Genomic DNA, 24,085 nt, shown 5'->3' with positions numbered 1-24,085 from the left:
TATGTAGTCAATTAATTAACTACATGAGACCAATTATGATTATACGGGAATATTGTGCACCCGGATTCGGAAATGTTGGCTTGGCAAACAACTCTTTCTCTTTCGCGCCGGCTTGCCGCTACAGGTCGGCCCGTTATCATTAGGAGTGGCGTTGATTTACTTATGGATTGTGTTTATGTAGTGCGGAGGACGAGCGCGAGGCTTTTGTCTGCAGACGTCGAACCTCGGATGCCACCATGTGACTTCGAACCACTGCCGTTTGAGGTTGGGTGGCTGCTGTTAAGGGATGTGGACTATCTCGATATATGCAGTCGCGTTTGTTTGTAGGGCATGCCGAGAGACAAAGTGAAGGCAGTTAGGTCGACCAATCTGTCTCCTGCTGTCTTTTCGTATTACAAAGAGCCCTTGTACGCTTACCAGGTAAGTAGTGTGCAGCTGCTAATAGTTAATATTTCAGTTTGTTTAAATATTTGTTTGCTAGTTTAACAAACTGACAATTGCGTTGTGTTCATGGGTGGTATAGTGTGTGTTTGTTTTTGTGTGTTTGTTTGTGTGTTTGTTTTTGTGTGTTTGTTTGTGTGTTTGTTTGTTTGTGTGTTTGTTTGTGTGTTTGTTTGTTTGTGTGTGTTTGTTTGTGTGTGTGTGTGTCTGTGTCTGTCTGCATGTGTTTGTGTGTCATTTATTTAATTCGTTACTACCGGACTTTAGTGCTTTTGTTCAAGTTTAATGTATATTTGCAGGGTCACAAACAATGGTTGTTTGATTCAGAAGGGAAACGTTATCTTGATTTATTTGCTGGTATTGTTACTGTTGGCGTTGGACACTGCCATCCGTGAGAATACCTTCCACAAGACACAACAGTGTGGTCATTGTATGTAATTACATTAAAATTGTTCTGTTCTATAGCAAAGTAGTTCAAGCAACAAAGAGGCAAATAGACAAACTTTGGCACACTACAAATATTTATTGGCATTCAACCTTACATGAATATGCTGAGCGATTGGTGGCTCTTCTTCCCGAAGATCTCAATGCATGATATGATTTTGTCATTTAACTCAAAGGGAGCAGTTAGTGAATTAGTTTTTGTTACTGTAGGTAGTCTACATGTGCAACAGTGGCTCAGAAGCAAATGATTTGGCCATGCTGATGGCTCGTCTTCACACAGGTGCTTTTGACATCATATCATTGAGGTAGGCCTTTCTTCTGCCTTGAATTCAAAGACATCTTTTTTGATTTGTGATGGTTGCAATATAGTGTAACTGACTTGAGTTTGACATAGGAATGCTTATCATGGTATGAGTCCATATACAATGGGAGTGACTGCATTAGGAAATTGGACTCATCAGCTGCCTAATGGATTTGGTTGCCATCAGGTTGTTGGTATGATTTAATGTAGTATTTCGGTTGGAAACAATATTTTGGTTCCAGACAGTTAATCCTGATGTGTATCGTGGACCATGGGGTGGATCAAAGTGTCGTGAATCTATTTGTCAAGTTGCAGATAGAATATGCAGTTGCTCCCCTGGTACAGATTAATACTCAGAATGTGGTTTCTTGCCAATTTACATATGTCTGTCAAGGTGAATGCGTTGCAAGTGATAAGTATGTTGAACAACTGGATGACATGATGAAGCATAGCATGCCGAAGAAGATTGCAGGATTTATGGCTGAATATATTCAGGTTTGTTTTTTTGTGTTATGTTTGTTTACCACCTTACAATTGATACACAACATCATATAATGCAAATTATGGTGTATGTGTTGTGTGCACGAGTGTATGATTTTAGGCTGTTACCTACTTTACATTGTAAAATTATGTAATGTAATAAATTGAGAAATAGAAAATATATGTTGGCTGTCTACTCCTTGTGGAGTTATGACGATACCGTGTATCTGTCATTACAGACAGGATGCTAGCATACAACCTAAGTGTTTTAGTCTATGCAATACTGATGTAAAGTGTAATGTCTTTGTGTATTGGCATTTGAGTTATACTTGGTCATTTATGGATACCTCCTTGTCATTTTCTAGGGTGTTGGAGGTACCGTTCATCTTCCCAAAGGATTTCTGCCAGATGCTTACGAGTTGGTACGACAAAGGGGTGGTGTCTGCATAGCAGATGAGGTCTTCTTTCTTTGAGCATAAGAATAACATCATTTAATTAAAAGAAGAGATTTGTGGAAGGTTCAAACTGGGTTTGGTCGGGTTGGAACACATTTTTGGGGCTTTCAACAGGCAGGAGTCAAACCTGATATTGGTAGACAATATTGTGTTAATTTGTTGTCAAATTACAAAGGCTTTATGTAAGTTGCTTGTTTTCAGTTGTTTTAGCTAAGTCAATTGCCAATGGATTTCCAATGGGTGCTGTTGTCACTAATGCTACGATAGCAAAATCTCTTACTGGAGCGCTTCACTTCAATACTTATGGAGGAAATCCTATTGGATGTGCTGCTGCCATTGCTGTTCTTGATGTAAATGCACATTAATTAATAGATTAATAATATTTGCTTGACTTAGACGAAGCTGTTGGACTATTTAGGTAATAGAAGAGGAAAAGTTGCAGGAGAGATGTCGTACAGTAGGGGACTACTTCATGCGAAAGCTGTTGGAATTGAGAGATGAATACGCAGTGATTGGAGATGTACGTGGCACTGGGTTAATGCTGGGAATGGAGATGGTTGATGACCAGGTATAGTAAACTTCATATACTTTAATTGATTTCCGAAATTGGTTGTTTCTCACTTGTTTTCTGCTTAGGAAACAAGGAAGCCAATGGCACCCCAAAGGGTAAATGCTTTGTGGGATGATACAAAGGACCTTGGCATTCTTGTTGGGAAGGGTGGTCTGTATGGCTCGGTGAGGGAGTTCACCTTATTAACATGTCAATGCTGAATTTCCAGTTTTCACAAATTTCTATTTTCGCAGACGTTTAGGATCAAGCCACCGATGTGCATCACAGAAGAAGACGTTGACTTTGCCATCGCCGTCTTTCGGAAAGCTCTGAATCGTCTGTAGTATAGTGATATTGCAGGACAAGCCCCGTCCCTATCAATTCACGTGATGAAATGATTGAAATGCGATACGCATGGTTTGAATACCGTCCAATTAATTATGTTAGATATGTACATGTTAAGTTGTGTGGGACGTCACTGTACAGTACAGTGTATGGTACCGTACACTGGCACGGGATCGCTTGCGACACCGTATGTAGATGGCCCCCTGTCTCGTGACCTTTTTCTCCTATGGCCGTTGCTTTGCTCTTGCTGGGTTCTCTTTTGGCACTGAACGCTGGCCAAACTGTTGTAGCTCAAGGTAAGCAAGACGTGAGGATCTGTAAATGCTGTGCAATTTTTGAACGAGGCGACCGGAGGGAGGAATGCAAAAATTGAGAACTACAACTCTACAGATTCATGCAGTTGCGAATCGGAAAATTAGAAGCGTTCCCTTACTCCATGCCTTTAAGTTAAGATGTGGATTATTAATTTGCGCATGCTTGCGGTTGGTTCTAGCCCTATAGCGTCGACATGTGTTCACTTAATTAATCGCTCTTTACGCATTAGTTGCTTATAAGTACCCTTTACACACTAGATACTTGGGTACTGTACTTGGTGTTAAATTGGACGGCATGCTGGCGGCCTATAACGGTGGCCATGTGCTTCAACTAAAGGAATTAATTAGTGTATATGCTTGAAGTCTGAAGTATGGCAGTTAATTTCAGTTACTGATGGTCACAAGCAGTCATGCATCTAGGGTCGGTCTTGTTTGAATTCTTTGTTTTGTTGTATAGGCAAGTGTACATCCGCTGGCGCTCTTTTCAAGGATGGATTTGATGGATCAAACAACATTGACTCTAGCCTTTGGTATTCTAGTTATGTGTGCGTGAATCTGCACATCCTGATAGTAGGTTGGTGTGTTTTCCCAGGTCAAGTCAGTCAGGCAGTCTTGTACAAAATGCCTGCACATTGAGTAGCGGAGCTGCTGTGTTGGCTAATCATGTTCTGCTATTTGGAGCCACTGCAGACTCGGAAAGATACCTGGTTAGTATTTACTTAATTAATCAGGCTTGCATAGCTGCACTGCTTAAGTTTATAAGTTTTTGAATTTCAGATAAGTCAGTCCATCAACTTGACTGCTGCTCAAACTATTTTGTGGGATGCAGGTATATATATATATATAGCTGAAACAGTAATCAATGTAGATCACGTTTCACAGTAAGCAATCAATTGATTCCTCTATTAGCTGCTTGCCCGTTTGCATCAACAACTGCCATAATTACAGCAGATCTTGATTACTCACTAGATGGAGGAACTACATATGTACCTGCAAGATCTTTCTCGTTAGTACAGAAATTACATCTATTAATTAATGAATGCATTGAAATAATTTATTGATGTAATTTACTTGCTTATTGTTACAAATGCAGAGTTACCAGAAATGGTCCAGGGAAACACATTGCATTTGATGTTCCAGCTGCAATGCAGTCTACCAATGTGGTTCTACGAATACATCAGACATCAAGTTTTAGTGGCATTAAGAGCGAGGCGTGGGCATTAGACAATTTTGCAGTTGTTAGAGCAGTGGATGCAGTAGATGAACGGTTTGATACTACAGATGATTGCACATTGGTATCAGTTTCGGGTGCTAGTATTAAGGTTAGTTTGGTCGCAAGTTTGATAAGTGTGTGTGTGTGTGTGTGTGTGTGTGTGTGTGTGTGTGTGTGTGTGTGTGTGTGTGTGTGTGTGTGTGTGTCTGTGTGTGTGTGTGTGTGTGTGTGTGTGTGTGTGTGTCTGTGTGTGTGTGTGTGTGTCTGTGTGTGTGTGTGTGTGTGTGTGTCTGTGTGTGCACGTGCGTACATGTGTGTGTAACATAGCATTTTTGTTACCCAGAAATATTGTTCATCATCTGGTAATGCACTCACATTTTTGGGAAATTCAACAGACTCTACCATTGGGTTGTTTGCAACAACTGTTCCAGTTGCCATTTCTCATGCATCTGTTCCTGCCATTACAGCAATCTTTAGTGAAGACTTTAATCCTGCTCCTTCTTTTCCGTAAATGCAGGTTTATCAAATAGTCATACTGTTTCTAATACATTGACATTTATTTCAGAGGAACTAACTGGCAATCTATATCTGGAGGAGTGATTAAAGTACCAGATTGTGGTAGCATTGACACATCTGGTACCAGCAGTGAAGCAGCATTTTTTAGTGGAGCTGGAACTCGGTCAATTCAGACAAGAAGCCTAGATCTAACATTTGCTCGGTGAGCATACATTGGATACTTGTTTTTGCTAAAATTGCATACTCCGCTATCTATTGTACCTAATGACTTGTGATTGCATGGAATGTTCATTGCTATGAACAGCTGTTTTATTTTGGACATCAGTCAAGTTTGTGATTTGTTTCTATGATTGAGCACGAGTCTGAATTCTTGTCTGTCACTTAATGTATCTGGAATTGTTTACATCAGGACTTTGTCATTTCGGTTTCGACTTGGCGGTGGAGGTGGTTGTGAACAAGCAGACGCTGGTGAAGATGTAGTTGTTGAATACCAAGTTCAAGGCTCATCTACATACAGTCAATTCTATACTTTGAAAAATGGTGGTATGCGTCATATCGTTAAACTGTGAAAATGGATTTGGTTGTCAGTGGTTTGTCTGTCTATTTGCAGGTTCAAAGACTATAACGGTTGGTCTTCCTGTAGATGCTCAGGGGGGAGGCACTGTGCTTCGTTGGAGGCAACTAACACATAGTGGCTCATCTTATGATGAATGGGCTTTAGATCACATTTCAATCACTAGCACTTTATATGATCGACGTCCGCATGAATTTGATTTTCAACTAAACATGGGATGTGGAGTGCCATACACACATACAAGTACAGATTATGACGCTTACTTTGAGTACTCCACTGATTATGGTGCAACATGGAAGCTAACACAAGCCAGTTGTTCACCATCTACCACTCAATGCACTCAAAATTTGGTGAGTGTTAGTCATCTGCAATGGTTGGGTAGTTTTAAAGGTTTGTTGCTATCAGTTGAATAGCCAGTATTATTCTGGCTTGTTTACCAAATGGAGACGAATCAGTCTACTTCTACCTGGTGATTCAACCTCCAAGCACACAATGTTTAGAATGAGACAGCCTTCATCTACAGGAACGATAGGATGGGCTGTTGATGACATTTACATAGGTCAGACATTGCTATGCATGTAATATGCTTCTTACCAATTATGCAATTTTATGTTACTTGTATGAATGCAAATATCATAGGTGCCCAGTGTCCTGCATTTTGTTCTGGTCATGGTCGATGCAGCAGGTCTAATGGTCAATATCAGGGAGTCGTGTGTGGTGGGAACAGTGATGGTCAACCATGTGCTCCATCATACACAGTTGGTACCAAGACATACACTGGATGTATACGAGATGGCAGAAATGACAACGAACTGTGGTGTTCTACAACTTCTGACTATGACAAGGACAAAAAGTGGGGATTTTGTATTTGTGGTAAGATAAATATTAGGATGTAATTTAACCCAGAGTAGCATTTATGTTACCTTGAATTAGGTGTTTGTCAGTGTGATGTTGGCTACAATGGTAAATTCTGCCAGACTGTAACAGCCTCATTACCTCAATTTTTTCGAGAAGATTTTGAGGATGATTTGATTAGCAGCAAATGGCCTTGGGTAGCTGGAGGCACTATTGGAAATGGATGTGGCACCATTCTGTCGGGCAAGGCTATGCTTTTCAAGTAAAAAACGCATTCTTACTTAATCTGTAATTATTAAAAGTACATACTATATTAGTAATTTACTGATATATTACACTAACACACAACTTTTAGTACATGTCGTGGTGTGCTTAATTAACATGTATGTAATGTGATGTGTGATACGTGTGTTCATATGTCTGTCTATTTGTGTGTGTTTGTGTGTTTATACCTTATGTTTGTGTTTATTTATCAAAAAGCTAAGTAAAGTTTTGTAAACAATTGTTTGTTGTAGCGTTGGACGACAACGGTTACTACAGACGGTTGACTTGAATCTCACTATAGCAGTATCTTTAGAGTTTACTATTCAAGTGGGTTCATCTTATTCTGCCTGCCCACGACCAACCGACACTACAGAGAACATTTTTCTGCAATATTCCACTAATGGTGGAGTGCACTGGACACTGTTGCAGACTATATTCTATAGCAGCGGCACCACTCCATCAACCAAAACTGTAATATTTCCCAATGCAGCCAAGAGTTCTTCTACTCGTATCCGTTGGTACCAGCCCAAAGCCAGCGGTTCTAATCGTGATGTGTGGGCAATTGATGAAGTTTACATTGACTTCCTTCGATCAGACTTACCAATCATTGATTCATTTGACTCAACAGAGTAAGATGTTCACATGCTGGCAAACATGTATTTTTTGATGGCAGCGTATTATTTGTTAGTAATACTACATGGAAGGGACATCCAGGCTCAAAAATGGAAAAGTACTGCTCATCTTCGTCAAATGTTCTTCATTTTTCATACTCTTATGCTGCCAAGCAACGCTATGCCAACACTGTCAGTTTTTCTAATTCTCGGGCACCCTACATGTATGTTCGATTTGACATCGTTGTGGACTGCGGTCAAAAAGCTTTTCCTTCATCATCTGCATATGTTACTCTTCAATACTCGACTAACGCTGGTACAAATTGGAATCTTTTGGACAAAGGTTGTAGTCCAAGTACAACCAATTGTGGAGTTTATAGGTACTTAAATTAAAGTGCCTGTACTGCATAAACATTGTGAATCAGTTGATTGTTGATTTTTAGGCGCCAATCTGTCTATCGGTCTGGCTTATATGCTACATGGCAGACTGTGGTTATTCTCTTTAACGACACTGCATTGGGGACGTTACCGGAATCTTACGTTCAGCTGAGGTGGCTGGCTGCCTCTTCTAGTAAGATTGATAACACTAATCCGTCATATGAGTACAGTAGTAATGGGCTACTGAAACAGGCACATATTATGATTGGGCTATCGACAATGTCTACATTGGTGAAGGATGTCCTCATCTTTGTGCTGGTCATGGAGTATGCACTTCAGTTGGAACTTGTTCTTGTGATAACGGCTACAGTGGTGCTGATTGCTCAACTTACAAGGGAACAAGACCAACGGAAATCAAAGTCAGTGAGCACGTATAGACAATAGACATCATCTCTATATTTGTGTGCATGGGCACTCTTGTGCATGCCCTAAATTATAATTCTAGATGTAACGTTGACTGTCTGAGTACATTCACTATTGTTTATTAGGAACAATTTGATAAGTCAACATTGACGTTGTCTGCAGTTGGTGGGAGTCTTGGCACTGATTGTGGACAGTTGTCTGCAAGTACAGCAATGACATTCAACATGCGGGGTGAACGACAATTGGTTACCGTCGATATGGATTCAAGAACTGTTCGACTTGTACAATTTATTTATGACACTTCATCTACTTCTAGCTCATCAAAATGTGCATCTCTTACCTCTAATGCTTATGTTCCTGTAGTTGACTATTCCACCAATGGAGGTTTGTCGTGGAAAACGATCAAACTGTTGAAGTCAGTAAATTGATTAATATATTTGTCTATCAAACATGATTATATAGTTGTAGCTTTGTTACTCATATAGACAATATTATACATACAGAACACCAACTCTTATTACTATCACAGTACCGGATGCGGCCAGAACGGCAGCAACACGTTTTCGTTGGTGGCAATATGGTTTTATAAATTCTAACGGGCAAGCAGCGTGGGCTATAGACGATCTTTACATTGGCAACACGAGAACAGGCAATGGAACGTACTTCTACGAGACGTACGTTATAGTTGTAGGAAGCGACAGATGAAAAGACAGTTTACTTTGTGTTTCTTATCCGTTTGAAGGTTTGGCCCATTACAAGAAAGCAACTGGTTGTTCTATCCGAATGGTCAAGTGAGCAGTAATGCTTGCGGTGGCACGAGTTCGATGTTGTATTTTGACGGCACAGGCAGCAACCAACGTCACGCAACCACCAAGCCTTTTGCAGTCATTCTTGAACCGCTAGTGCAAATCGATGAGAAGTTTGAAACGTCTGTACCACAAGGGTAGGTGAATTTCGCGGATAGCATTTGTTGTATTTATCAAACGTTCACTTGTTGTCTAGGTGGACTGCAACTGGTGTCATCGTCTCGACTCAATGCGGTGTGCTCGATAGTGGATCTGCGCTAGTGTTTAACGCTGCCGGCGCAAGACAACTAGTTACTGCAAACGTTGATACAATTATAGCCACTGAGCTGCGTTTTTACCTTCTGATTGGTATATTATCAATCAAGTTTTATGCACTGATATACATGGCATTGTGAGAGGGTTTGTTCTAGGGGGCAATTCTCAGTTATCTCGTTACTGCGACAATGCAGATGACACGAGTGAAAACGTCCAGCTATCTTACTCAATAGACTCTGGTAGCACGTGGGTGTCGTGGAAAAGCTACACATATAATCTATACAGGGTATGGCAAGCATGTATGGATGCAAATGATTTGTACTAGTGCATAAGAGTGTATAGCAGAGATGTCTGTTCTTCTCTTCCTCTTCTAGTCTCCTCAACAAGTGACAGAAAAGCTACCTAGCGCTGCTCAAACAAAGGCCACTCGCTTTCGCTGGATGCAAACGAACAATGATGGGCAGGGCACAGACGTGTGGAGCATTGATTCTGTCACTATTATTCAAGACGTCACTTCTGTTGGTTACATAGCGCAGTTTGACTTAAACATTGGTTGCGGCAGGTACACATCATCTAACAGTGGAAGGTACCGTCAATCTCAGAAGTTTGTTGTTTAAATGAATTTGCTTGAGTTGTTGTGTGTTAGCGTATCGTTTGACTTTATGACTACAGACGGTACCGTCAACTCTTTTAGTAACGTACAGCAAGAATGTGTGCCTAATGGCTGTAAAAACAACGCTTTTCAGCAATCATCGTCCTACTATTCCAACAGCGGGTAACAATCTTCTTGCTCATTTTCTTTGTCTTTATAACTGTTGAAGTATGCCTAGATGGAACCGCATTACAGTACCTTTGTCTGGAAATGCGGTAGGCAACTTTGTACAGTTTCGTTGGGCTCAAGCTTCTGGATCTGCAGTACCGTGGGCAATAGATAACAGTAGGATGGCAAGCACAAACGTGAAGTTGTTGTTAAGAGTATTGTTTTCGTTTATCTAGTTTATATTGGCTATGACTGCCCGTCGTTTTGCTCCGGTCACGGACGCTGTATGCATGGATCATGCGTGTAAGAGTCTCTCCGACTGTATTTAGTTCTGTGTAGTAAGTGTGACCTTAGCAAGTGCCTTGTTTGTCCACATGTAGGTGCGACAGTGACTATACAGGTAATTACTGCGACACACCACGAACTCAGCGACTAAAGGAATTAAGAGATGACTTTTCTAACGGCAGTGTAGATGTTAGCAAGTGGATAACACATCAGGGAGTGAGTGGAACACAACCAGTCCGGTGCGGTCCTGTCTCTGGACCGACCGCTTTGCTCTTTGCCAATCCGGGACCGCGGCAAATTATTTCCATTGATCTCGACACGACAACAGCGCAGTATTTACAATTCAGGATCCGCATCGGGACGTATTCGTCTACCTCCACCTGTAATCGAATTGACAGAGTGGACGAAGGTGTGATAGTTGATCACTCCAACAATGGAGGAACGACGTGGCAGCTGTTGAAGAATTTACCTTACAACTACTACAGAAGCCCCGCGTTTGTCACAGTCGAGTTACCGACTGGCGCCAAGAGTCTGTCAACACAATTTCGATGGTGGCAGCCTCACAACGACGGTCTGAATAGAGACGAGTGGGTGCTAGGAGATGTCTTTATCGGCGGAAATACGACCAATTTAGTTGTTCTAGAGGAGCAGTTTGATCCAATTGACGGTAGCAATTGGTTGTTCTATCCCAACAGTAATGTGAAAGGATTTTGTAAAGACAGAGCGGGAAATTATACAACGACTGGCAATGCTATTGTTTTCTCAGGTTCTACTGGAGATCGGTTTATTACAACACGTGACTTACAGCTTGTGTCTGATTCCTATGTCATCTTTGACTTGAATGTCGGATGCGGCAATAGTTATGTCAGTAGTTCTTACAACGTGCTGCTGCAGTATTCACTCAATCGAGGCGCCTCATGGTCTCTTCTTGAAACAAAGTGCGTTCTTGGATCGAGCTGTAGTGCTGGATATCGAACTGGCACAACGTTTGCAGCCGGAGAATTTGGTGATTGGAGACGGGTCATTGTCTACTTGCCGTCTGCAGCCATAACTAGCAAGACGAGATTTCGTTGGTCTCAATCTTCTTACTCGACTGCATTTAGTTGGGCTATCGACAACGTGTACATTGGCGCTATCTGTTCTAATCTGTGTAATGGTCACGGACGATGTGGTAGTGACTTGTTGTGTGTATGTGACAAAGGTTATGGCGGTGTCGACTGTCGACCTCTCGCTAATTATTTGCCTACGACATTCAAAGAAACGTTTGAGAGTAGTGATCTTCAGCAAAACTGGTTGATGTACGTAGGTGGTGACGTCGGCAAGAAATGCGGTGTAGTTGCTAGTGGCAATTCGCTTTCATTCTACAAGTTAGGAACACGTATGGCTGTTACAAAAGATATCAACACAGCAGCTGCTAGGTAATGTCCCTACTGTCTTAATGTTTATTAGGATTGTAATTAGTAAACTCGTTGGTTTGTTTTCAGGTTTTTATATTTCTCTATTTTAGTGGGTGGAGGTTCTTGCTCTTACCCTACATATACGGGAGAAGGTATTGTACTACAATATTCCACCAATGGCGGCATCAATTGGACCAATGCTTTGACCGTTCAGTATTATCAGTATCGATCTCCATCAGAAGTAACGTACGTTCTTCCCAATGACGCTAAGAAAGCAGCGACTCGATTCCGATGGTGGCAAGCCAGTAGTTCTGGTAACAATTATGACATCTGGTCTATTGATGAGATATATATCGGTGCAAATGAGCCCTATGCCACAAGATTGTATGAAAACTTTGTGCCAGACATTCATTCAGGTCTATGGACTACGTATCCCAATGGTCGTTCGGGCCCTTACTGTCAGCAATCGGACGTGTTTGTGTTTGACACATTACTTGGTTATCAAGGACTTAGGATTCTCAAGACTCAACCACTCAATCTCGTATCTTCTTCATCCACCAATAGTTTTATTCAGTTCTGGTTGAATGTTGGTTGTGGAGTAAATCAAGGGAGTACGAGTGTATACGATGTTCAACTAAAGTATTCAGTAGGTGGTAGCTCATTTCAATACGTGCGGACTGCTTGTTTGTATGGAAGTTGTAGGAATCAGTATCAACGTTCTTCTTCCTTTGACTGGTCATTGTTCACAACTTGGCGACGTGTCACAATTCCTCTTCCTTTGGCAGCTTTGACTGCTTACACAGTTTTTGCATGGAGCCAACGGTCGTTCACATCAACGTCGTCGTGGGCTATCGATGGTGTGTATGTCGGTGACGAATGCCCTAACATGTGTTCAGGACACGGCAACTGTACCTCCTCAGGAGTGTGTAGCTGTGATGCCGGTTACGCCGGTCCAAGTTGCGTGTCTGCAGGTTCTCTCCCAACTCGACTGACTGATGATTTTGATAGCGGCAGTCTTTCTTCTTCTGTTTGGTTGCGGGTGACTGGCGGTAGTCTTGGCACGTTATGTAATACAGTCAGCTCTGGAAAATCGCTGTACTTCAGCGGTACCCGCACAAGATTGGCAGAGACAGTTGACATGGACGTCACTCAGAAAGCGTTAGTTTAAACTATTAGATAGTTTGATTACGTAACTAGGTAATGAATTGATTTTTGACAGGTTTATGCAGTTTTCTGTTGTCATTGGCAGAGGGGGAAGCTGTTCTCCTCCTTCAACGAGTGAAGATATATTGGTGCAGTACTCCACCAATGGTGGCATCACATGGCAGCTTCTTAAAGTGTTGCCCTACTATTCTTATCGAACGCCACAGACTATACTCATCAATCTTCCCGACGCCAGCAAAGCCAGTCCCACCCGGTTTCGCTGGTGGCAAACTCGTCACACGACAGCAGCTAGTGCAGACAACTGGGCTATCGATGATGTTCTTATTTCAGTTTTGCAGGTAACTGCGATTAGATCACTTTTTACTCATGTTTGTAATCTTTTATTTTAGACGAATATTACGGAAATCATTGAAAATTTTTCTCCTATTCATACCAACTATTGGTCATATTATCGAGGATCGTCTGTTGGTAGTTCAAAGTGTTCCGGTTCTATTACTCCATCACTTCAATTCTCTGGGACGAGTACGTCTCGTCAGCTGAGTACTGGTGATCTTGTCTTGTCTCGTGGTGCTGTCGTGCAATTTTATTTAGTAATCGGATGCAACTCATCTTTTGCATACAACAAGCGCATTCAATTGCAGTATTCTACGAACAGCGGCACATCTTGGCTGCCGGTCGTGAGTCGATGTTTGATTGGTTCTAGTTGTTCTCCGCCTACTTTTTCTAGTGATTTCTACGTTGATGGATTTAACACGTGGAGACGTGTGACGATAGTGCTTTCGAGCTCTATTACCAACTCTAAATTACTACGCATTCAATGGAGCCAATCATCTCCAATCTATGCAAACGAATATTGGGCTATTGATGACATTTACATCGGTTCTAACTGTCCTTCCAACTGCAATGGACACGGAAAGTGTGCTGGGAAAGGGAAATGCACGTGCGATGTTGGATACAGCGGTTCTAGCTGTTCTAGCGCACCTACCAGTCTTCGTACTTTTTTCAAGGAATCGTTTGATGTAGCAGTTTCATCTAAAGATTGGCTTCTAATTGAAGGCGGCAAGGTGGGAAAGGATTGTGGTGTATTAGGAACCGGAAACAGTTTGGTGTTCAAAAGTACAATACAACGTCAAGCTATAACAGTTGACATCGATACCAGACTTGCAACGTAAGTATGGCTATTAGTCTATCATCCATTACCTCGTTTGTTGGATATTAAAGTGTGTTGCTGAATGGTTGTGCTAATAATGAAATAATACTGATAGCATTGTCTTTTTCGTTTCCATATCAAATGTATTACAAATAAAGTAGTTCAGCTGATATATTGTTTGTATATTTTTGTAGTTTCTATCGATATCTTTTCTTAACTGGAGGCGGTTCGTGCAGCTACCCTACCACGTCCAGTGAAGGCATCTCGTTTCAGTACTCGACCGACGCCGGTATTTCATGGACTGTACTGGCGACACAACAATATTACACTGCCAGAAGGCAGACCATGTCAGTCCGCGGCCAATTACCATCTGCTGCTCGAAGCAAATCGACAAGATTTCGATGGCTGCAGACGACAAACAGTGGCATTAACGCTGACGTTTGGTCTATCGACGATGTATACATCGGTGGTGGTACTGGCAATAACTATTTACTTGAAATGTTTGAAAAAACGACACAAGCACTGCATGCTTCAGCTCAGTGGGTTTCTATCGGTGCTGCCATCACGGCGAGCAATATATGCTCTCATTTGAGTCGAGTGTTGCTGGAGAACAGCACAAGTGTAACTCCTGTGCAAGCTGGAACAGTCGCTATCGGTGCTACCGGAAGTTACGTGTTACAGTTTGATATGGTAATGAAATGTGGACAGACTTATAGCAATCTCAATCCGGTTAAGGTCGAGTACAACAAGGTTGCGGGTGGAAGTTCTAGTTGGACAAGTGTTCGTAGCATGTGTTATCCTGGTTCGAGCACATGCGACAATAACAAAGATCTGTATGCTCGTTCAAGTAGCTTTTACTCGTCAGAATTTAAGAAGTGGAGAAGAGTAGTTCTACCTCTACCGTCACAACTTCTGTAAGTTGGTTGATTAATTGAATGTATAATGTATGTGCAATCGAGAAATTTGATGGTATGTTTAACTTTTCAGTGGAAATATAATTACTATTCGTTGGAAGCAAGACATCGCATATGGTGTGACACCGTTTGCTATCGATAATGTGTACATTGGAGCTGCTTGTACTGAGCACTGTTCCGGTCATGGTGTGTGCCAACCTGATGGAAGTTGCTCGTAAGAGACGTGATGTTATTCGTGCAAGCGTGCATATTACCAAATGCTAACTGCCTTTGTTAAATTGTATAGATGCGATGTGGGCTATAGTGGATTGTCTTGTCATCCACAAATGTTAGCTACAGAACTGAAAGAAGACTTTGAAGATGATCTGTCGAGTAGGAAGTGGTTCAGCATGAGTGGCGGTTCATTGTCTAAAGCATGTGGTTACCTTGCTACTGGGTTGGGACTCTACTTTTCTAAGGTACAATACAGTACACTACTGCTGTATAAGTTGGCTGTAAGGTAGTGCAGTGCAGTAACTTCAGCCAATGATACAGCAGTTGCAAGATTATATTTACACGCTTGCTTTTTCTTACACACCGACGTACGTAAGCACATATATGCACGCATACGTGTACACCCACACACACACACACACACACACACACACACACACACACACACACACACACACACACACACACACACACACACACACACACACACACACACACACACACACACACACACACACACACACCTCCTCCTGCATCGTTGCCATAATAAAGAACAGTCACACTACCCCTGGAAGGGGAACAAAGTCAAAGAACTAAAACCAGATTGTAGTAGTCAGAAAGACACTTGTGAACTGTACATGCATGCACACACACACACACACGCGCGCGCGCGCGTAATTGTGTCGTTTCCACACTGTGATTGTGTCAGTTTGTATGTTTTTGTTTAGGCCGGTCTCCGTGAAGTTGTAACGGCTGATATCAACACTCGAGACGCCTATTTCATGCGGTTTTACATTCGTGTCGGTAGCTCTTCTTCTTCTGGAACGTGCAACAGGGCGGACACGTCATCGGAAGGCGTTCTTCTTCAATTCTCATCGAACGGCGGTATCAAGTGGAGCTACCTGAGTTTGTACAACTACTACAGTTATCGCACAAAAAGGCGTGTTGCGCTTCTACTTCCAGTTGCTGCTCAGGGCGCTGCTGTTCGCTTTCGCTGGTGGCAGCCAAGCAACTCGGGGAACAATGACGATCAGTGGGCTATTGATAATGTCTACATTGGAGGCACTAAGACACCAGCACGATACTTGAGTGAAATGTTTGATTCGATTACAGACAGTCAATGGTTGTTTACTCCAAGTGGATCGTTAGGCAAATATTGCCAGTCACTCAGCAATGTGTTGTTATTCAATACGGGCAATGATCAGGCACAACACGATGCCATTACACAGAATTTGCGTTTATCACAAGGCGACATTATTCAGTTTGAGGTATACATACAGTACATTGATGTGCCTTTCAATATATGAATGTGATCTACTCTTGTGGTTTGATGCAGGTCGTTGTAGGTTGTGGATTGAGTTCGACAGCTAATAGATACTCTAATGTTATTCTTAATTATGGTAAGGGCGCCGGTAGTGCACTGTATGTGCTAAAGTCTAGTTGTAGCATTACTGGAATTCAAAGTTCGGGTTCAACGTGTTCTCCGGACTTTGGCTCTTATTACTATGTTGATTCAAATGCTAACTGGGAAAGAGTGACAGTAGTCATACCAAGCACTGCCATATCAAGGTCTTTTGTGGTTTATTTGTTGGTCTTTAGTGTTATTTAAGCCTTTTTCTTTCTCTTTTTAGTCAAACGAGATTTGCTTGGCAAGAACGATATAGCGGACTGTCTTCAAACTGGGCAATCGACAATGTTTACATTGGACCTCCGTGTCCATCTCTTTGTAATGGTCATGGCCGATGCGTTCGGAACTCTACAAGCAGCTCTGCAATGTGTTTGTGCGATGTTGGGTATTCGGGTACTGCCTGTGGTGTCTTGACGACGTCTCTTCCAACAGAACTGAAGGACAACTTTGATAGCGGAATGAACAAACAGTACTGGATGAAGTGGGTTGGCGGCAGTCCTGACACTGGCTGTGGAAATCTAGCTGCTGGTAAATCGCTTTATTTCAACAAGTATGGGCGGAGGATGGCAATCACCGTCGACATGGATACAAGAAACACAAGGTAGAACGACAGTGTAGGCCACCAGTGTAGACAGTGTAATCAGTGTAATCAGTGTAGATAGTGTAATCAGTCTAGACAATGTAACCAGTGTCAGTGTAACCAGTGTAGACAGTGTAACCAGTGTAGACAACAGCTAGTGTAGACAGTGTATACATAGACAGTGACAGGCTTTGTGTTTTGTAGAACTATTGAGTTCAAAATTCGTGTTGGCTCATCAAGTTCGTCTACCACATGTAATAATGCTGATACGACAAATGAGGGAGTCGTGCTCATGTATTCTAGCAACAGTGGAATTTTGTGGACTCAGCTTGCCATATTCAGTTACTACTCGTACAGAAATGTGTACTTGTATCGATCAGCGTTGCCGTCCGGTGCTCGTAGCAGCTCAACACGCTTTGCGTGGTGGCAGCCGTCTAACTCAGGAGACAATCAAGACCAGTGGGCTATTGACGATGTCTTTATAGGCGGTCAAGATGTGAATCCAACATCGTTTCTTGAAACGTTTGATCCCATTCAGAACGACAACTGGAATTTCTACAGCAGCGCATCTGTTGTTGGATATTGCAATTCCGATGGTGATGCTCTTGTTTTTAGGTCAGTCTGTTGATTTAGGATTTGATGACGTGTGACTGCGTCTCGTTGTGAGTAATGTTTATTAATAAGTGTGTACGCCATTGTCTTGTTTGTATGATAGCGGGTCCTCGTCTCGTTCTCTTACAACCAGAGAACTTCGTTTGAAACTTAGTGCGACAGTCGTGTTTACGTGGAATGGCAACACTATCAGGTATGTGATGTGTTTCATTGCTTGTCGTTGATTTTCATTATTAGCCTGATTGTCACTGTCTATTGTATTGTAGTTCTTCGTTTGAGTCTGTCACAGGTGGCACTCTTGGACGACCATGCACAACATCCGGGCTGGCTAACGTGCTCTTTTTCAATGGTGGGAACGGTCAGAGCACAACAAAACGACAAGCAATTACTCGGGATCTCAACACTACACTCGCCGATTATGTGGCATTCTCTATCATAATTGGTAGGAATTAATACTTGTAGTTGAAGAGTGTGTAAAAACAATGATGCTGCTTCTACCACTAAGCAAGATACTTTGGTAGCGACGCTACGTAATAAGTTGTATGGTTTTCGTGTGGTTTTCTATGGTTTAGTTCTGTAGTAGAGTTATAATCATTTAAGTTAATATGCTTGTTTTACGTGTTTTCCTTGTAGCTAGAGTAACGCAGTTAGAGTGCCTCATGTTTGTAATGCTTCCTGTTTAGGTGGATCGTCTGGTGGATGTGATTCTGTAGAGAATTCTGATGAAGGAGTGACACTATCTTATTCGACAGATCAGGGCAGCAACTGGCTCTTGCTGCAAGATCTGGCCTACGACAGCTACGGATCGTATCGATCTGTTAAAGTGAATTTGCCGGCAGTTGCAAAGACACATTCGACTCGATTCCGTTGGATGCAACCTAAATACAGTACCTCAGGAGCAGATACGTGGGCACTAGGCAACGTAAGTGATGTCAACTACTGTATGTATGTAACATTTATACATCAAGTTTGGCTTCTACCTTGCATTCTCTTGTTTTCAATTGGAGTGGCACTAAGAGTTGTTGTGTTTGTTAGATTAAAATTCAAAGTTTTGATCCTCAGAATCAATTTGAAATTCAGTTTGACTTGGTCTTCAGTTGTGTCGGTAGTGATGTGACCCTCAATTCTTACGTATCTTTGGAAATGGTTACGGGAACTAGTACGGCATGGAATCTAGTGCACAAAGCCTGTCCTCCTCCGGGAGGCTCGGGCTCTGGAACGGTTTGTTCGTCAGCGACAAACTATGCGGGAGAGAGTAGATGGTACTGGCACGGTAAAGACGAATGGAAACATGTAACAGTGTCACTCTATAATCCATCGGTATCACTCTCTCAATATACTAGATTTAGATTTACTCAGGTAGGTAAACTATAAACTATGTTTTTATTTGGTTTGGAACAAGTCTGCGTTGCATGTTCTTGCAGGGCGGCAGTGGTTTTGTTACCACTCAGTCATTTGCTATCGATAACGTGTATATCGGTTTAGCTTGCCCCAACTTTTGCTCAGGCCGTGGTCAATGCAGAGTAAGTGTTACAACAATGGCAGTCAGTATTGAGGTGACTGACACTCATTTGTCTGTATAGAATGGTCAATGTATTTGCGATGGCGGCCACTCAGGATCAGATTGCAGTGACGCCGTTGGTCGCTTTCGGCAAGGTCTTCAAGATACGTTTAACACACCTTGGCAAGACGATAAGAAAGCACAATGGGCAGAAGTGATCGGAGGCAACGTGGCGACTGCTTGCACAAACGACGGCGGCACCGTTATGTTAATGAACCGTGCATATTCGTTGCGTCTCATAACAACGATTGACATGGACGCTCGCTTTCTCACTACGTTCTCATTCACATTTATCTTGGGCGGCTCGGGCTGCGAGACGGCTGAAAGTGGCGAGGATGTTTATCTCAGCTATTCAATCAATGGGGGAGTCACGTGGAATTTACTGATGGTTTTGGGTATTGTTATTGTGGAATACACGTTGTAGCAGTAATAGTATTTCGTAATGGATTCCATGTCTGTCTATTTGAAGGTTATTACAGTTACAGAGCGCCAAAGCGTGTGGATGTTTCTTTGCCATCGGGAGCAAAGACGAAGCTGGTGCGGTTCCGGTGGATTCAGTATCGAAATAGTGGATACAAGAATGATGAGTGGTACATTGACAATGTTATCATTGGTGGCAGGTTGAGAACAATTGGAGACATACATAAGAAACATTGATTTGAGCTGCTTTTGTTTCTAGCTGTGTGAATAATCCTTGTCAGAACGGTGGGACGTGCTTAGAAGTAGCCGTCGGATCACACGTGTGTACTTGTCCTCCGGGATTTTCGGGAGCACAGTGTGAGACCAGTATCAACCCTTGCGACAAATCACCTTGCAAGAATAACGCCACATGCATCTCTAACGGTGTCGGAGCCAACGGTAATAATAGTGGAATAGATGACAGTTTTGATTGTGAGTGTTGACATGTGCTCACTATTATTCCAGGTTATTCTTGCGCATGCACTGTGGGATTTACTGGTGCTACTTGCGATGTATCCATTAGTGTATGTGACTCATCACCATGTCAGAACGGTGGTACCTGTCGTGATATCTTTGACTATTCGTCAAGTATGTATGTGACGACATCGTGCGCTGGCAGATGTGGAAAGTTTGTTCGAGGACTGCAATGCCAGTGTGATGACGGTTGTGCTTCATATGCTGGTAGCAATGGATGCTGTGCCGATATGCTGACGTTTTGTGGGTCGAATGCTACAACGTATGCTTGTGCTTGTTTGGTTGGATTTGAGGGTGTGAACTGTGAGAGGAGGATCAACTACTGTGCCACTGCTCCATGTCAAAACGGTGGTACTTGCACATCAGCTCTTACGGGTGCAACTTGTCAGTGTCCAGACGGATTTACTGGATTGAGATGTAAAGTAAATGTCAATGAGTGCGATTCTAACCCATGTCAAAATGGAGGAACATGTACAGATGGAAGGAATAGCTTCACTTGCTTGTGTGTTGGAGGATACAAAGGAGACTTGTGTGAGACGAAGATAGATTTTTGTTTGACACAACCATGTGGTTCTGGTTCCACATGTTTGTCGTTAGTTAATGGATTTCAATGTATGTGTAGAATCGGATATACAGGCCAGACGTGCTCTCAACTTATAGACAATTGCGCTGCTGCAGTTACTCCGTGTGCTAATGGTGGTCTTTGTGTCAATGCTGTCAATTCATACAGTTGCCAGTGTGGAGCTCGATTCACTGGCAGTCGATGTGAAACAGAGATTCTTCCTTGTGTTAGTTCTCCTTGCATCAATAATGGAACCTGCATGAATGGAAAGAATGGCAATTTCAGTTGTCACTGTGTGTCTGGATTCACTGGTTCTCGATGTGAAATACCTCCGTCTGTTTGTCTATCTAACCCATGTACAAATGGTGGAACATGTGTAGCACTTCTTTCCAAATTCTCTTGTTATTGTTTGGATGGCTGGACAGGAGAACGGTGTGATGTAGAAGTGAACGAATGTGAGTCTCATCCATGCCAACATGGTGGCACTTGTGTTGATCGAGTGGGATATTTTGAATGTCGTTGTATTCCCGGATATTCTGATATATTGTGCAGTACTAATGTAGATGACTGCCGCAATAATCCTTGCTTGAACGGCGGAACATGTAAGGATGGCATTGATCAGTTTTCTTGTTCATGTCCTAGTGGATTTACGGGTAAGGTTTGCAATGGCACTTTGGACAGCTGCTTATCAAACCCTTGCATTCATGGTCAATGTTTGTCTCGTGGAGCTTTGGGATTTTATTGCAAATGCAACAAGGGATATTTGGGAGCTCAGTGTGGAACTGAAATTGATGAATGTGTTCAGTCTAAGCTAGCTGGCAACACACCATGTTACAATGGCGGAACCTGCATTGACAGAATTGGATTGTTTGACTGCTCTTGTCCAGCAGGACTTACTGGCTTACGTTGTGAAACCAATGTAGACGAGTGTTTGTCAAATCCATGCAAGAACGGTGCCACTTGCATTGATATGGTTAACAGCTACAGATGCCTTTGCCCTCCTGGAATAATCGGACAACAATGTCAATCAGACATAAATGAATGTTTATCAAATCCGTGTCGTCATGGTGGAGTTTGCACAAACGCTTTGGCCAGTTATACGTGTTCCTGTAATTCTTCATACACTGGAACTAACTGTGAAATTCGACTAGCATCTTGTCTATCCAATCCATGCCAAAATGGTGGCAACTGCTCAGAACTTGGTGGCAGATACAAGTGTTTGTGCCCTGTAGGATTCCAAGGTCTTCGTTGCGAAACTCGTATCAACTACTGTGCCTCTGTTTCATGTCAGAATGATGGCAAGTGTATAAATGAGGCTACAACATACTATTGTCAGTGTCGTGTAGGCTATTCAGGAAAGAACTGTAGTGTGTACAATGGTGCCTGTAACAGCTCTCCTTGTCAAAACCAAGGCACTTGCAATGACTTGGCTGGTGGAAAATTTCATTGTCTGTGTTCAGACAAATTTACGGGAACTGTATGTCAAACACCTGTGCTTGTGAACCATTGTACTACAATTATTTGTAGAAATGGAGGAACATGCCAGAACACACTCAATGGCAAGTTTGTTTGTCTGTGTACGTCGCGTTACCTTGGAACACTGTGTGAGCAACTGATCAGCCCCTGTGTCTACTACAATGCGACCTGTAGTGGCAGAGGACAATGTGTCTCCGACAACAGTACATATACCTACTCGTGTCAGTGTCAAAACAGCTTTACTGGAAGGGATTGTGAGAGTCGATATGACTATTGTCGTCTACAGCAGCCTTGCAAAAATGGAGCAACTTGCATTAACCATTTTGGAGGCTACAGCTGTACATGTCCTCAATACTTCACTGGTGCAACGTGTGAGACTGGTATTGACCCATGCAGTAGTCGTCAGGGTTACTGTCACAATGGAGGAGTTTGTTTGGGTAGAGCCGGGACGTCCTACTTTGATTGTCAGTGCCCGAGTGGTTTATATGGAGATCGATGTGATAATGACTACAACGAGTGTAAGATAATTGATGGCCTGTGTGAGAACGGAGGCGTATGCATTAACTCGTTTGGTGGATATCATTGTGTATGCCCTGAACAAACAACAGGTCGCAATTGTGAGATGAAGACTTCTGCTGGATGTTCTACCAAACCGTGTCAAAATGGAGGGAGATGCATTGCACAGTCAGATGGCACGTTTGTGTGTGTCTGTGCTGGTGGATATACGGGAATACTTTGCAGCGTTAGGGTTGATAACTGCAGTCCAGCAATGTGTCGAAACGGTGGCACATGTCAGGCTGGAAAATGTGTCTGTTTACCGTTGTTTACTGGAGTAAACTGTGAAGTTGCTATTAATGATCTTTGTGGTAGACAGTGCGGTGAAAATGCTGTATGCAAATTGGTGTCGTCCAATGGCAACTACTCTTGCACTTGTCGTCCAGGATTTGCTGGATCTCCTTGTGTTCGTGTCAGTCCATGTGAATCTAGTCCTTGTCACAGTGGTGGAGAGTGTGTAATCGATGATGCAACTAATGGTTACCTATGTCGATGTGTTGAGGGTTACAGAGGGGATGTCTGTCAAATAGAACCGACAAGAAAGCCTGGAAATCAAGATAATGTTTCTGGCAATAAAGACAGCAGCAGTGACGGCATACCGAGCTACATATGGATTGTTGTCGGCATTGGAATTGCTCTAATTGTTGTCATTCTGTTGGCTGTGTTTGTCTTTCTTGTTAAACGGCGTGGTCATTATGAGTTGGAAACTGGCGCCACTTCAGTTAGTCAAGTGAACAATCCGCTGTATGGTCACCTTAATAAAGATGGAAAAAGTGACAATTTATTGGGACAACCTGACACTGCTACAGTTCAGGCAGATTTAGTTAGTTCTGATAAGCACTCTGCCTTACTGTTGGATGGAGAATCTGCGTCAACTGAGACGGCTTGATGAAGTATGTATGAAGAGACAGATTGGAACTCACAGTTGTTTGAAATGCTTGCTACACGCACGTGACTCAATTTTATGTTTGCTATTAGATGTTTTGGCTACGGAAGTGCGCTGAGCATGTTGCTGTCACTTCCATTGGTGCAGACTGCTGTCAAGAATTTTTATTAGTTGAATAGCAATTTTAATTTCTCTTATTGCTGTGAGTGAATTGTACAGCTATAGTTCTCAGCCTATAGCTAGTTTTGCGTTAGACTGCTTTTAGCCGTCACACACGTGTCCAGCGGTACATGTATTTCGCTGCTTATTAATATTTATAATTAGTACCTAAATTAAAATTAAAATGTGCAAAATAAGACGGATTTTGAAAAGTTTTTTATTATTGTACCTTTGAATTATGAAGG

General features: G+C 42.4%; 2 protein-coding genes across 2 annotated transcripts; both read left to right on the top strand.

The window, feature by feature from the left end:
* The first annotated feature begins 55 nt into the window (after nt 1-55).
* On the top strand, nt 56-3,176 carry LOC134178157 (alanine--glyoxylate aminotransferase 2, mitochondrial-like). Its single transcript, XM_062644961.1, has 15 exons — nt 56-124; nt 182-264; nt 328-420; nt 741-832; nt 907-1,030; nt 1,096-1,190; nt 1,280-1,373; nt 1,429-1,525; nt 1,581-1,681; nt 2,032-2,124; nt 2,185-2,257; nt 2,323-2,471; nt 2,540-2,689; nt 2,758-2,856; nt 2,926-3,176. The coding sequence occupies exons 1-15, from the start codon at nt 73-75 to the stop codon at nt 3,013-3,015; spliced, it is 1,485 nt and encodes a 494-aa protein (XP_062500945.1). The 5' UTR covers nt 56-72; the 3' UTR covers nt 3,016-3,176.
* A 1,810-nt stretch (nt 3,177-4,986) lies between these two features.
* LOC134177948 (reelin-like) lies at nt 4,987-24,037 on the top strand. Its single transcript, XM_062644725.1, has 39 exons — nt 4,987-5,060; nt 5,109-5,261; nt 5,469-5,602; nt 5,670-5,983; nt 6,039-6,192; nt 6,273-6,506; nt 6,567-6,750; nt 7,004-7,381; nt 7,441-7,743; nt 7,807-8,164; nt 8,290-8,579; nt 8,650-8,838; nt 8,907-9,107; nt 9,167-9,318; nt 9,381-9,511; nt 9,600-9,811; nt 9,872-10,000; nt 10,056-10,162; nt 10,222-10,288; nt 10,366-11,688; nt 11,755-12,825; nt 12,887-13,169; nt 13,221-13,999; nt 14,176-14,895; nt 14,969-15,109; nt 15,182-15,353; nt 15,837-16,376; nt 16,445-16,677; nt 16,740-17,117; nt 17,301-17,711; nt 17,812-17,901; nt 17,975-18,150; nt 18,392-18,630; nt 18,744-19,067; nt 19,133-19,231; nt 19,292-19,664; nt 19,739-19,889; nt 19,949-20,127; nt 20,194-24,037. The coding sequence occupies exons 1-39, from the start codon at nt 4,987-4,989 to the stop codon at nt 23,682-23,684; spliced, it is 14,937 nt and encodes a 4,978-aa protein (XP_062500709.1). The 3' UTR covers nt 23,685-24,037.
* The last annotated feature ends 48 nt before the right edge of the window (nt 24,038-24,085 follow it).

This window comes from Corticium candelabrum, chromosome 4 (assembly GCF_963422355.1).
Source record: "Corticium candelabrum chromosome 4, ooCorCand1.1, whole genome shotgun sequence".
Classification (NCBI taxonomy): domain Eukaryota; kingdom Metazoa; phylum Porifera; class Homoscleromorpha; order Homosclerophorida; family Plakinidae; genus Corticium; species Corticium candelabrum.
The sequence above is the reverse complement of the archived record's forward strand: the minus strand, read 5'-3'. Positions and strand labels throughout refer to the sequence as shown.